General features: G+C 33.6%; 1 protein-coding gene across 1 annotated transcript; it reads left to right on the forward strand.

Annotated features, from left to right (window-relative positions):
- The first annotated feature begins 176 nt into the window (after positions 1 to 176).
- LOC128167466 (general vesicular transport factor p115-like) lies at positions 177 to 13,529 on the forward strand. Its single transcript, XM_052833199.1, has 23 exons — positions 177 to 283; positions 2,348 to 2,434; positions 3,039 to 3,103; positions 3,439 to 3,512; positions 3,906 to 4,015; positions 4,142 to 4,300; positions 4,806 to 4,926; positions 5,291 to 5,481; positions 5,960 to 6,035; positions 6,225 to 6,289; positions 6,497 to 6,585; positions 6,769 to 6,923; positions 7,332 to 7,537; positions 7,927 to 8,037; positions 8,388 to 8,509; positions 8,848 to 9,029; positions 9,185 to 9,303; positions 9,671 to 9,809; positions 10,133 to 10,251; positions 11,873 to 12,088; positions 12,203 to 12,340; positions 12,635 to 12,796; positions 13,001 to 13,529. The coding sequence occupies exons 1-23, from the start codon at positions 215 to 217 to the stop codon at positions 13,058 to 13,060; spliced, it is 2,835 nt and encodes a 944-aa protein (XP_052689159.1). The 5' UTR covers positions 177 to 214; the 3' UTR covers positions 13,061 to 13,529.
- The last annotated feature ends 1,084 nt before the right edge of the window (positions 13,530 to 14,613 follow it).

Raw genomic sequence — 14,613 nt, forward strand, 5'->3', positions numbered from 1 at the left:
CAATCAAAATTTTTATTTTCATTCACATATTTATAGCTTTTTTTTTAAACATTAGAAAATTTGAATTGAAAATGTTACTGGAATGCTTCAACTAATGTGTACATAGTAGGGATGGCACAACCCCTAGTTTATTGCATGTTTTTCTCATTTTAGTCAAATTAAATTATCCAGGTAGAGCGCATGCGTATTGCTGAAGCTCCACGAAAGCAGAAAGATGGACTACTTCCGAAAGTATTTGAGTACACCTCAAGGGACTGCTGGGCAGCCCACGGGTGTTGAAACGGTACAACGATATTTTAAAACACTATTCATATATCTATATTCAGAGCTTCGTTGATATACAGTTCAATGCAATAGTTCTCCTGGAAAATTACTGTAACCGGCAGTTCGAGTTTTCTCTACTGCCTACAATAAACGTAAACAAACATATTGGTATGAAATTAACGCAAAGAAAAGAGTATTCATTGTTTGATGTCAAGATTGCATAATTATAAATGCTAATATGTAAACGGTGTGACCGTTGGACCGAACGCAGATTTAACACAATGCAGTTCGATTTTTGTATGATAAAATCTATTTTAAAAAACGCATACAGTAGGATCCGCCAGCCTACTCATACCATTCGTCAAAGTTAAACTAAACGTCGCGTGCTCAGTGTACATTATGACGTCATATTTCAGACGTAAAACGTTCAAGTTTTGTCTTCGGAAATAGCCGAAGAGAGTTACGTGATTCCGAACTTTTTTTTATTTCTTCTTTCATTGTTCATCAATTAAATTCATATGAATGCCGCTGTAATGACATTAAATATTTCATTAAGTATCTAAAAGATCAGTTCCTTGACGTTTATGTTTTTATTTTCCATCTGATAATTTGATAAGACATACATAGGACAAGTCGTGTTTCTATCTTGAAGCACTACTGAAACTTATCTGGTTTCCTTTTTAATTTCTTTTAATTCAAATTACCTTCAAATGTAACATTGGAACTTATTTAATCGAGTTAAGGGGCAATAAAGATCGATAAGTACCAGTCAATCAATGACCGAACTAACTTTTTAAAAACAAAATGGCTGCCAATATGGCGGCGCCCAGGGCTGGAAGAACTTTTTTTTGGCCTTAGTACCCCTGATTCAACTTTCATTTTTCACTGATTTTCATATATATACGTGTTACCATTAATCCTCGCTTCGCGAGGCGGGCTTCGCCCGCCTCTCGCTGCGCTCGGTATTACAGTGAAATAATTAGAAAAGTAATACTTCCAGTTCTATCAGTCATCGCGATATGAACTTTGATATAGCGATGCCACTAAGGCCTACTGGCCTGCAACGAGAGGCGTGTTCAGCAGAGCGAATGCTTGAAAGGGCTCACCAAAATGTGTGTTTCAGGTATACCGCCCACACGCACCATCTCTGCTGAACACACCTCAATACTCGCAAAGTTACTTTTCTCGCCAGAGCATTGTTACATCAATTTTCATATATGATTTTATGTGTTGATAAAATGATGTAACAATGCACTGAGGAGAAATGGTCATTGGCGAAAATCGATCGTATGCCAGTATACATTAAGATGTCATGAATTTTGGTTTAGAATGCTCTTCATTGAGCTACTTTCTCTCAAGCACCACAATCGACCTCAATAAGTTTTGTTAAATTCACACCTTGACTGAGAGTAGCATGGTGTAGAGTTTAAAACAAATTCAAAGGCAATTCAAGTAACTACATCTGTAGTAAGATGACTGCAGATTTTTTTTTCACAGAACGTGTAAGGAAATTAGGTAGATATGTCTTAAAGTAGTGCAAATTTCTCTGGGACATAAAGTGCAAATTTCTCTGGGACATAAATTGCAATTTTTTTTTTGCATGTATGGACTGTAGCTCTATGGTCTGTCTGTCCAAAATTCTGTCCAGTTACTGTTCTGCAGCTAAAGTTATGGTAAACTGCAGAACTATTAGCCAAATACCAATGCTTTCCAAATACTATTTCTCGTTAGTGCATTGCTATCTCATTTTATAAAACATAGATATATGGTTGATGCAATAATTCATAAATATATGTGCAAAAAATGATGCAACAAGGTATTTGTGAGAAATGGTGCTTAACGAGAAATGGTCTTGTCCATGAGTATAGGTTTTATTGAGATTTTACAAGATTTAAAGATTTATGTACAAGATTTTATTGCATAGATACAGAACTGTATTTGTAAATGGACCAGTGGTGAAGTGTAACACTATTAGGCTCAATGAAAAAGAAAAAAAAAAGTATAAAATTCAATAAATGTCGAAAATGATATGCCATTTAAGAATTAAATTAAGTTTAATATAAACGTATTTGGTGAATTGTAGGTTGAACGTCTTGTGGATAGGGTACAGTCTTCTACCTTACTCGATGACAGAAGAGATGCAGTCAGGGCACTTAAAGCCATGTCAAAGGTTTGATATATATTAGGGATTGCAACAGTTAACTGGTTACTCCATCAGAATGATGGCAATTTGTTGCAAAATCAGTATCAGTTTGTCTTAAAGAAATCTAAATATTTATTATGAAATTTTTGAGGATTTAATTTTGATTGTTCATTGACATTAAACATTTGGAGCAAGATAAGGCCTTCAAGGGAAATCAATGTTGGGGCAGAAAAGATTATGATTACTGTAAGAATACCATATATTACAGCCCAACATGTCCAACTTTTAAAAAATCGTTAAAGATCACTGTTACCAGATATTTTTACAAGTAACCTTCTAGTGTAACTGCGACTGAGAATTGCAAATTTTAACATATACAGAATATTAATTGCATATTTTGTCATAGTAGTGGTAAATTGTACAAAAATTAGAACGCAATATGCCGTAAGTTTATGTATTTTGTTAAGATAATCCAGTCAATCAAGAGAAACAAGTTGTTTTGAGTAACTGAAATAAACTTATCATCTATAAATTAACACTTTAATGAAAAACAATATTATATAATTGTTAAGATTATTCACCTGTTAGGTATACTTTCATCATTAATAGCGACCCTTGTGACTGATTTCAGAAATTTCGCTTGGAAGTTGGAACACAAGCAATGGATGTATTGGTACAAACACTGGAGACAGATAGGTATTAGTGTACACAATTTAAAAGATAATCTTTATGTAGCCTTACTTCAGGAGATGAGAAAATATCAAGGTCAATTGAATTTTACAACCGTATATTCATTATTTAGATAATTTTCATGAAATTTCTAGCCAAATGACCTTGTGTGAACAAGCATGCAGTTAACGCAACATTGAAGCCACTATGGTCTTTAATTTACCTCTTAAAATTTGATGTCATGGAATTCAATATTTTTCCATATGATAAGACATGTATCAATCATAAACATACCCCAAATGAAATTTGCACTTGATGTTTTATAATTCCAATATGATGCATTTTGATTTTTTTTTTGTTAGGAGTGACTCTGAAATAACAGGATATGCACTGGATGCTCTTTGTAATGTTTTATCCAATGAACCTTTAGATGATGGTAAGAAACCTTTTTTCCATCATATTTATGTTTTTGTAATATGTACAGTACATGTATCATTCAACAGTTCTAATGTAAAAGTAAAATAAGGGGTTTCTATATCCAATCAAATCTACGAAGCACTTCCACATTTCTGATTATGATATCAATTTTGAGTGTTTAGTGATGATGTACATGTAGACATAAAAAGTTTATTTGATGTACTTACATGCTTGTGTTGTTCTTACATGCTTGGGTATGCATTATTTACTTTGAAGTCATTTAAAATTGTTGGACCGGCCCAATTAATATACATATATTTGTTTGTGTTAAAGAGATTCATTCAAGTCTAGGTTATAAAAAGTGAAGTTTTAGTAAAAATAGCCATAATTTTCAATCCAATTTACACTCTAGACGATGAATCCAATATGCCAGCTAACCTTCCAGGAGATTTAGGAGCCCAGTTTACAGAGATATTTACTAAAAAACACGAAAATGTTTCATTGCTGCTTTCCCTCTTGGAGGTTTGTCTATTGTTAATCCTTAAATTTTTCTTACCATGAAAAAATAACGAGAAAATAATCAACTGTAACAAATTAATTGAACCACCTGATTCAATACACTGTACTAATAGGAATTCTATTTTGCAGGAATATGATTTTCATGTGAGATGGCCAACAGTAAAGTTACTGACTATTCTACTGACCAATAAAGGCAAAGATCTACAGGAAGCCATCCTCGTCAGCCCTATGGGAGTCTCCAAACTAATGGACTTGTTGTCCGACAGCAGAGAAATCATCCGCAATGATGTAGGTATATTCTGCCAAAAGCTGTAAAAGAATAGTCTATAGTTACATGTGTATACCTGTACTGTTGACGTGTGATGGTTTGATGCATACAAGTACATTTTGTATTTCTGCTAGTTTTATTTTAAGATAAAAATTACTGGGTCCTCACTACAAATAAAATGAATTTAACTTAAATTAACAAGCGCTAGCTCTGTTTATTGTTAAATGTAGATAGATGATCTAAATTACAAAAAATGCTCTTTGTTACTGGACCTTATAAACCATAACAGACTCTAGAGAGAGCAGAGTATTATATAGGAATCATCATTTAATCATTGTCCTGTATTACTTAAAGAAAAAGAAAATCTATTTCTGAGAAATTAAGCCCTGTTTAGTTTGTAAAGAACAGAGAAAAAAATGAACAATTTTTGTACATTTTCAGATATGTGTCCATGTATTATGAATATTAATTTTCTATCTTTAATTATAATATGAATGTACTACATACATGTATCTATATCTTCAGGCATTGCTGTTACTTACCCAGCTAACCAAGGGCAACACAAACCTTCAGAAGATTGTGGCATTTGAGAATGCTTTTGAGAGATTGCTGGACATTGTGCGAGATGAGGGCAACAGTGATGGAGGTATTTTTTTGTGATTGAACTTTACTCACCAGTTGAAAAATTAGAAGTATTTTTAATTCATAGGTGGGTAAAAAAAGGAGTTAACTATAGTTTAATGTTGCATTTGTTCAATTTTTCTATCCGAATATTATATTTATTATTTTATGAACATTATCATGTTTTATTTCAGTTGTATTATAAATCTTTTTGCAAGTACATGTGTATTCTAAACTCATTAAAAGCAATGTCCAGGAATTGATGGAAATTATTGGGAAGGCCTTATGCATTGTCTATTAGTAAACCTTAGTCAATGCTTTTGGCCTCAAATGTAACAAGTAAACAAGACTAAATACACTGTATTAATTAACCACAATAAATTTTCCAGGTATAGTAGTAGAGGATTGTCTTCTTCTGCTGACTACACTTTTGAAGAATAACTCGTCCAACCAGAATTTCTTCCGAGAAAGCAGCTACATTCAGCGCCTCACCCCCTACTTTGACCTAGATTCACAGCACACCCATTCACAGGCAGGCTGGTCTGCCCAGAAAGTGACCAACCTTCATCTCATGCTGCAGGTTAGCTGCTACTAACAGAAATGACTTTTTAATATATTTACTTTCACCCCGTTTAAATACTTGTGCACAGATCTCATTTACATGTGTACATATTAAAATTTCTGCATTCATGAATGAAATTGACTGTACATTTTAATGGGATGCTTTTTTTAACATTTTAGTAGATGTACATTTTATCATAATCAATGAAATTGTATACAGGACAACTTTTTTTCACGACAGCTTTATTTTGTAATTTATCAATAATTAACAGGATTCTTAAAATTCTTTTTTGTGACCAAGCCTATGTAGATAACCTAAGGCCATTTTGAAAGACATGGAACTGTTAATTTGCACCAAAACTGATTCACAGTGATGAGGTTCCTGTGAACCTGAAATTTTTTGCCAACATGAATAAAACTTGGTTTACAGTACATGTATATTCAAGCAATGTTGAAAAAAATGAAGATATAATAGCCAGATCTCCCTCCTATTGTAGCTGGTGCGATGCCTTGTGTCCCCCAACACTCCCCAGCAACAGGTCACGGCCTGTCAGCGGACCATGTTCCAGTGTGGTAAGTATAACCAACTGACTGGTACCTAGTACTTGTACTTATACTGAGAAAGGTGTTAAATTTTAAGATTTAGACAGTAAAACTATTTCATAAATATATTATACAAGTATTTTTAAAAAAAGTTTCAGTGAACTTACTATATACTTTCAGTTTGGAGAGATTAATGTGTAGTGAATCTTTCTTTTGCAGGTTTATTGAAACAGCTTTGTACGATTTTGATGGCCAGTGGGGTTCCTGCTGATGTCTTGACAGAAGTAAGCAATTTTTTATGTGATTGTAACTTGCATCTTTTGCTACATGTGAATTAATAATGCGTTCAATGTTACATTACATTCACATGTATTGCAGAAATTTTATGTAATGAGCTGGATACATTGTACAAATTTAAATGATGAGTACCTTGTGTGTATGTGTACAATAGATGGCTCGATTGGTCATAATATTCCACTTCTTTATTTTAGACCATCAATACCGTTGCAGAGGTCATAAGAGGGAATTTACAAAACCAAGAATATTTTGCCTCTGTTATGGCTCCTTCAAATCCTCCAAGGTGTGTTACCATTTCATGTTGTCGTACTGTTTTGCCCCCCCCCCCCCCCCTTCCAAGAAAATCCTTAAAAAATGAAAATCATATTAACAAAAGACAAGACAGTTCCTTATGTTCATATATACAGTATGTGTTTATGGCATACCTATAGAATATTCTGTATAACTTCTGTCTCTCTATATATAGACCTGCCATAGTTGTTCTGCTGATGTCTATGGTGAATGAGAAGCAGCCCTTCCCCCTGAGGTGTGCGGTACTGTACTGCTTCCAGTCCTTCCTGTATAAGAACGAGGTGGGCCAGTCTCAGATCGTCACCACTCTACTGCCCACCTCCTCAGATGGTGAGTCTGTTTGTTCTGACAATTTATGTATCGCTTGTATCCATTAGTCAGCAAACCAAGTGTTTCTCCAGATGATAAGTAACAATATGCTGTTTAGCAAGTAATGTACAATAGAGCTATAACTTGACTGTACTACATTTTCATGTTTTTAGAATAGATGACTCCCACGTGCAGTTTATTGTGTAGATTTTTATGTTTCATTGTATGAACAAAGTTTGAACCTGATCAGTATAATTTCATGAGAAATGTTGAGCAGCCTTTTCATGTTGATTCATATCTTTTAATCATGACACAACGAACTTACAAGTATTATCTTCTGTGCTGGAAGAAGAATGATTTTAAACTTGCTGATAACAATTCGCTTCATAGGTAAAATTAAAAATTACAATATTTCCATATATTCTTCAGCAAACCAGATAACAGCTGGACAGTTACTTTGCGGTGGTTTGTTCAGTGCCGACTCCTTATCCAACTGGTTTGCAGCGGTGGCAATGTTGCATGCCATCCAGGATAATGGCACGCAGAAGGAGCAGCTGTTACGAGTGCAGCTAGCAACCAGCATCGGCAGTCCCCCGGTGTCTCTGTTACAGCAGTGCTGCAATATACTGGCACAGGTAAGACTGAGACTTGATCAGAGGCAGTGAATACATGTATATACGGCTAATATATTATTTTTCAGGACAACAGAATTTATTTTGTCAAAATTTATATTTATGTAATCTTGATGATCTTGAATAATTAGTGTGTTAATTTTCATTGATATTTTCTCTTAAGAGGGGTCTACCTTGTTTACTAGAATTCCTTTGTTTGATACTTCTTGATGTATGGTAGATCAAAATGCCATGTAAAATTACCGGTACATGGTTTCAAGGGATACACATGTATGTAACTTACATGTAAAAATTAAAGCTACATGTAATGTTGTAGCATTTTATGTACATGTACAGACAGTTCTCATCAACAATGCTGAAATGAATAATATTTCTGTATAATATTTCTGTAGGGCGGGAGGTTCCAGACCCGGGTAGGTCTGCTGCAGCTGCTGTGTGCCTGGATGATTGACTCCCCCATCACTGTGGCTCACTTCCTCGCCAACACCGCCAACGTACCATATGTATCCTTTGATAGTCAGTCTGCCATTCCAAAGATTCATTTGTCATAAAAAAGAACTGAACCGAGTAGAGACTTGGAATTTGATATCAAAGGGCAAGGTCAAAGATGGATGTCATTAAATGGGAGAGGTTTATGATAGAGGTCAAATGTCAAGTTTTCTTCCGTTACTTTATCATTATCAGTGTTACATTGTTTCACATCACATCTGTAATCTTAAATTTTTTGGATAAAATCTCAATAACTTCCTTATGATTGAAATTGTGTACCAGGAAATGCTATGGAATTTTAAGGGACATTTACAGGCTGTTTCAGCTTTACATCAATTGAAGAGTTTCCTTAGTTGTCTGTTAGCTAATTACACAAGTTTCAGCCTCTGACAGTGATGAGAATGAGTCCATTGTGCAGGGTCTGTGTGCTTTCCTTCTGGGGATTACTGTTCTGTATAATGATGAACAGAATGAAACATTTAATAAGTACGTACAAATGTGAACTATCATAATTTTTGGTTTAGCAATACATGTCTCTTGGAAAACTCCAAATAGAATTTAACATAACAGTACAAGTAAACATAGCTAATGACAATAATTAGCTTGTCAGCTGGCTTGCTGAAGTTCAATACTTGTATGGTACATGTATTTGTATACATTGTACAACTATAAATATTTTGTTTGGGGCTTTATGTGTGGGCCAGAATGAAGAATATTTTAGTACTGTTACACATGTATAATGCATAGAAAACAAAGTTAGATGCTTGAAATACTGTTAGATAATATGTTGTGTTTTCATTGTTTGCAATCTTTTTTACTTGCAGGAGTTCACTTAGACAAATTATTGAAAAAAGAATAGGACTAGAAACTTTTACAGAAAAATTATCACAAGTTCCTAAGAATGAAAGTTACACGAAAGCAGCGAAAAAACCACACGTTAGCTACAAGCAGTCAAGTGAAGTTACCTTTGATTATGAATTCACAAGGATATTTAAAGCTTTAGAGGGTAAGACTGAAAGAATGGAAAGGATTGAGAGAGAGAGAGATCTATAGCAATGTTTTTTAAAATGCAATTTACATTTAAATGAGCCAAATTGTAGTTGTCTCTGCATAATTTTGAAGTTGTTGGACAATTTAAAAATTAAGTTCTGGTTATTGCAGTGGATGCTTTAGATGCTGTATCAACTGATGCCGGGAGGAAGGAAAATAAAGCAAAGTTAGCAAATCTTCAACAACATGAACTGGTGGTCAACCAGTATAAAGACATCATACAAGAACAGGTACATGTATTACGTTTTTGGAGAAACAGCAGTGATTGTTTCAAAATCCAGTGAAAAAAACTGAAACCTATAATTGTGTGTTAATAGAAGTCGTAGGAAAATGTATACAGTACCTGTGTCAAAGGGATATGACAGATATTGGATTCATGATAAGATAACATAAATGTTAATAGTTCTAGAACAGCACTCAAGAGATGGGGTTTCTCTTAATAGTCAAAATATTTATAAAACTTGCAAAGTGTAACTTGATTAGATCTTGCTCTGAATGTTAACCTAAAAGTATTTCTCTTTGTTCAGAAATTTAATGTGTTTTTTTTTCCCTTTTTGCAGAACTACAGTGTACATGTAAGTTTTTGTATTGATATAGGATCAAAGACTGAATGATCTTCAGCAGCAGTTCCTAGAACTCCAGTCCAAACATTCCATGTCCGGGGAAGAGATCCGACAGCTGAAGGATCAGGTGCAGCAGCTCAAGGACCAGAACTCCCTGCTCAAAGTTCAAAAAGGTGGCACAGCTCAACAGTGTTCATTCTATCATCTAGTTTGTTAGAGATACTGAAGTGTTATAAATGATGAGTTCAGATTGTACATGTATTTGATGGATAGTTTGCATGAATGTGAATCTACTAATGATTTACAAAAGAATTTTCATTCATTATGTGTAAAGTTATAACAAAGTTAGAGATACATGTACTAGTGAAAATAGAGATATTTGGGGAGGGGGGGGGGGGGGGGGGGGTTAGCTCTAACCATGACAACACAGTGTACATTTTAGTATTGATTTTAATGTTCACATGTTTTTTACATTCATGTATGTGTGTATTTATAGGTGCTCAGAGTAATCCAGCAGCTGATGCCAGAAAGGACGAGGAGATCCGCTCCTTGCAAGACCAGCTGGAGAAGATGAGATTAGACAACGCCAACAAAGACTCGGCCATAGAGAAATTAGTAAGCAATGAAATCAAAATGTCTGAAGCTAGGCTCAAAGATTTTTAACCGGGTTTTCCAACGGAAAAATCCGGTTATTAAAATGGTGAAAATGGCGGGCGGGCGGGCGGGTGGGTGGGCGGCTGCCAAAAGGGTACCCTCATTGTACGGATAACTCCTCCTACTGTTTTCAAGATAGGAAGTTGTTCTTTTGCAGATCAATTGTACATATATCAGAGGTGTGCATATTGCTAGAATTTTGATTTCTGATTATTTATGAAAAAAATACCAGCTTTTGAACTTAGTCATTTTTTGGCAAAATATTGCATATAGGGTACCCTCATTGTACGGATAACTCCTCCTACTGTTTTCAAGATAGGAAGTTGTTCTTTTGCAGATCAATTGTACATATATCAGAGGTGTGCATATTGCTAGAATTTTGATTTCTGATTATTTATGAAAAAAATACCAGCTTTTGAACTTAGTCAGTTTTTGGCAAAATATTGCATATAGGGTACCCTCATTGTAAGGATAACTCCTCCTACAGTTTTCAAGATAAAAAGTTGTTCTTTTGCAGATCAATTGTACATATATCAGAGATGTGCATATTGCTAGGATTTTGATTTCTGATAATTTATGAAAAAAATACCAGCTTTTGAACTTAGTCATTTTTTGGCAAAATATTGCATATAGGGTACCCTCATTGTACGGATAACTCCTCCTACAGTTCTCAAGATAGGAAGTTGTTCTTTTGCAGATCAATTGTACATATATCAGAGGTGTGCATAATGCTAGAATTTTGATTTCCGATAATTTATGAAAAAAATACCAGCTTTTGAACTTAGTCATTTTTTGGCAAAATATTGCATATAGGGTACCCTCATTGTACGGTAACTCCTCCTACAGTTCTCAAGATAGGAAGTTGTTCTTTTGCAGATCAATTGTACATATATCAGAGGTGTGCATATTGCTAGGATTTTGATTTCTGATAATTTATGAAAAAAATACCAGCTTTTGAACTTAGTCAGTTTTTGGCAAAATATTGCATATAGGGTACCCTCATTGTACGGATAACTCCTCCTACAGTTCTCAAGATAGGAAGTTGTTCTTCTGCAGATCAATTGTACATATATCAGAGGTGTGCATAATGCTAGAATTTTGATTTCCGATAATTTATGAAAAAAATACCAGCTTTTGAACTTAGTCATTTTTTGGCAAAATATTGCATATAGGGTACCCTCATTGTAAGGATAACTCCTCCTACTGTTTTCAAGATAGGAAGTTGTTCTTTTGCAGATTAATTGTACATATATTAGAAGTGTGCATATTGCTAGGATTTTGATTTCTGATAATTTATGAAAAAAATACTAGCTTTTGAACTTAGTCATTTTTTTGGCAAAATGTTGCATATTGGGGAACTCCATTTCACTGGATACGGGTTGACATGGATTATTGATACAGTTCACATAAAAGAAAACCCTGTTTGCTGTCACATTGACAGCTTTTCACTTGTTCAAATTTAAAAGTCAACTGAGGTGCTGCTTGTTGTGAAGCTGATTTAGGCTCCCTAGGAGTATTGTTTATCTTTCCTCTTGATACCAATTCAACTCAAAGTTTGATGCAATTCTTTTTTTTTTTTCAGAAAACAGATGTTACAGTTCTTGAAGCTAGAGTTGTAAATAGTTCAGAGGAGGATAAAGAAAATATTGTTCCAAGTGAATCAGAAATTTTACAAAACACCATTAGTAGACTTCAAAGTGATTTACAAGAACTTCGAACAAGTGCAGCAGAAAAAGATAACGAAATTAGCCGTTTAAGTGTTCAAAACAATGAGGCTGAGGGTCAGATTCAGTCTCTGGTAAGTATTTAGGGTGTTTCAAGGTTTGAAAAAATTACCATCTACAATAAATTGCTGTAGGTGATTGTAAGTAAATGTAGAACAATTATAATACATAGCTTAAATATATTACAGAAACAAAGATTAGAGAGCAATGCTGAAACCCAGGCAGATCCAGCCCAACTTGCCAAACTAATGGAGGAAAAAATGACATTACAAGAAAGAGTTAAAAAGTCAAATGAAGAGAATCTAAAGCTACTGGATAAATTCAATGTATGTGCATGTCATGTAGTTTGTTTTTGATTTTATGTATTGTACACTGTGATATGTAAAAAGATCGGAATACAATTCAATTTTATGAGAAGAATTCTCAAAATGAAAAAAAAAGCTCTTGACAATCCACCTCTAAAGCTTGTTATCAGAAATTCATTTATACCAAGCAACATTTGATATTAAAGTATATACATGAACTAAGTTTTAATTTACAAAACTACAGTATTATTGAGCAAGGTCCTTGACTAACCCTGTATTTCTATTTGGAATAAATTGTTGTGTACAACATTGTAGAAAATGGAGGAAGAGAAGAATAGTGTAGTGAGCGAGAAGGAGGGAGTCCTAGAGGAACTAGATACGCTGAAGAAGGAACAGGAAGACTTACTGGTGCTGCTGGCTGACCAGGACACAAAGATCGCCAACTACAAGAAACTACTGAAGGAGAATAATATCCCTGTAAGTCGGAGACACTCCTTATTTCCTTTTACATGCTATATACAATGTAATTATGTATTACATGTACCTGGTACATGTATTATATTTGAAATAGAAATGTCTCCAGACAATGTCGCTTCAGATATATAGAATACCATTAACAAAATACATCATTTTATGTGTTCTTTATAAATACTATGTATATATTTTTATCTCTTTTTGTAGGTGGAAGATGATGATGACGATGAAGATGATGATTTAGATGACGATTTGGATGATGATTAAACCAAGATTGATTCGACTGAATTTTAGAATGGGAAAAAGATAGTGCAAAAGGATTTGATATTTTACATGTGCATGTAATATCAAAAACAGGTCAAGTACCTGTATACCATAATGGAGAAAATGACAGCTTGTTTTAAAGAGATGAATCTTGTCTGTGATAGAAAGAATGTTTATAAAAAGTGCAATTGTTCAAGAACATTTATTTGAAAACCAGCAATTAGTAGTTCCTTATAGATTTCTACCATACACATGATACGTGAAAACCAATCTTCATGTACATTAATCGGTCTTGTTCATGTGTGAGAGATGGAAGTTTTAGCTATGTATGTTTGAAAATTAAATGATTTTAGAATTATTTATTCAATGCATGTACATACACATTATAGTCTTTTTTTGGATGATGTAATGAAATGGTACATATTTATTGTACGAGGTTGTTAAAAAATAAAAGCATAATTAAAAGAACATATCAGCATTTTTCATGGGTATCTGTAAAAATTGAGGTTCATGATATTGATACTGCAAACACTTGGTGTCAAATTTCACTATTTGATGCAAAGGTCTGTTGTGGTTATTTTTAATATAAGTCACAGTAAAATATTACACAATATGGAGAGATTTAAAAGTTTTGAACATAGAAAAGTTAATTTTTCTAAAATGATTACATGTACATGTATTTAAATATTTCCCCATCGAAAACTAACATACATGAACATTTATTTAAAACTGAAAGAAAAAATTTACTGTATTTAGAATATGAATAATTTAGTTTAAATACCGGTACATGTTTTACAGTTTGTTTATAATAACTTGCATGTAATGCCAACGTAAGATTGAATTTTGATTACTGGTACTAGTATTTGATATGCAAACCAGTTCTATATACATTGTATATTAATAAACTAAATTTTTCGATCTGTTAAATAATGTGGTTCTTTCAGAATTAAATAATGTATCGTACATTTACAAGTATCTATATTTTGAAATATACTGTATCTTTCATTTAGTGGCATATTTTCAATGCAACACGTATCCAAAACATTTCCAAACAAATTCAGACATTGTTAACAATAAATTGAATAAAGAGTCTATATCGCCTCTTTTCATCTGATCAGCCCTTCCAAGTGTCCATAACAAGAGGCCCATGGGCCACATTGCTCACCTGAACAATAGTTCCTTGCATCTTTCTATTAGTATATCATTTTTTTAAAAACATTTTCCCAATATATTTCTATATTCCTATTGGGGCCCAAGTATTAGTCTGGGGGTCACAATTTAAAATCTTAACTATTTTGAATGCTTGCATAGTAATTTTATTCTTGAGAAGAAGGTTTTTAAACATTTTCGCTGTATAGTTTTATGTTTAAAACTTTAAACTCCTCTTGGGGCCTCAGTATTGGTCTGGCGTCACAATTTAAAATCTACATTTTGTGAGGATGCTTGCATAGTAATTTCATTAACTGTAGCATTGTAGTTCTTGAGAAGATTTTTAAACATTTTACTTCTATTTTTATGTTCACAATTTTATCAATTAGAATCTTCACTATACATAA

Source organism: Crassostrea angulata, chromosome 10 (assembly GCF_025612915.1).
Source record: "Crassostrea angulata isolate pt1a10 chromosome 10, ASM2561291v2, whole genome shotgun sequence".
Lineage (NCBI taxonomy): Eukaryota > Metazoa > Mollusca > Bivalvia > Ostreida > Ostreidae > Magallana > Magallana angulata.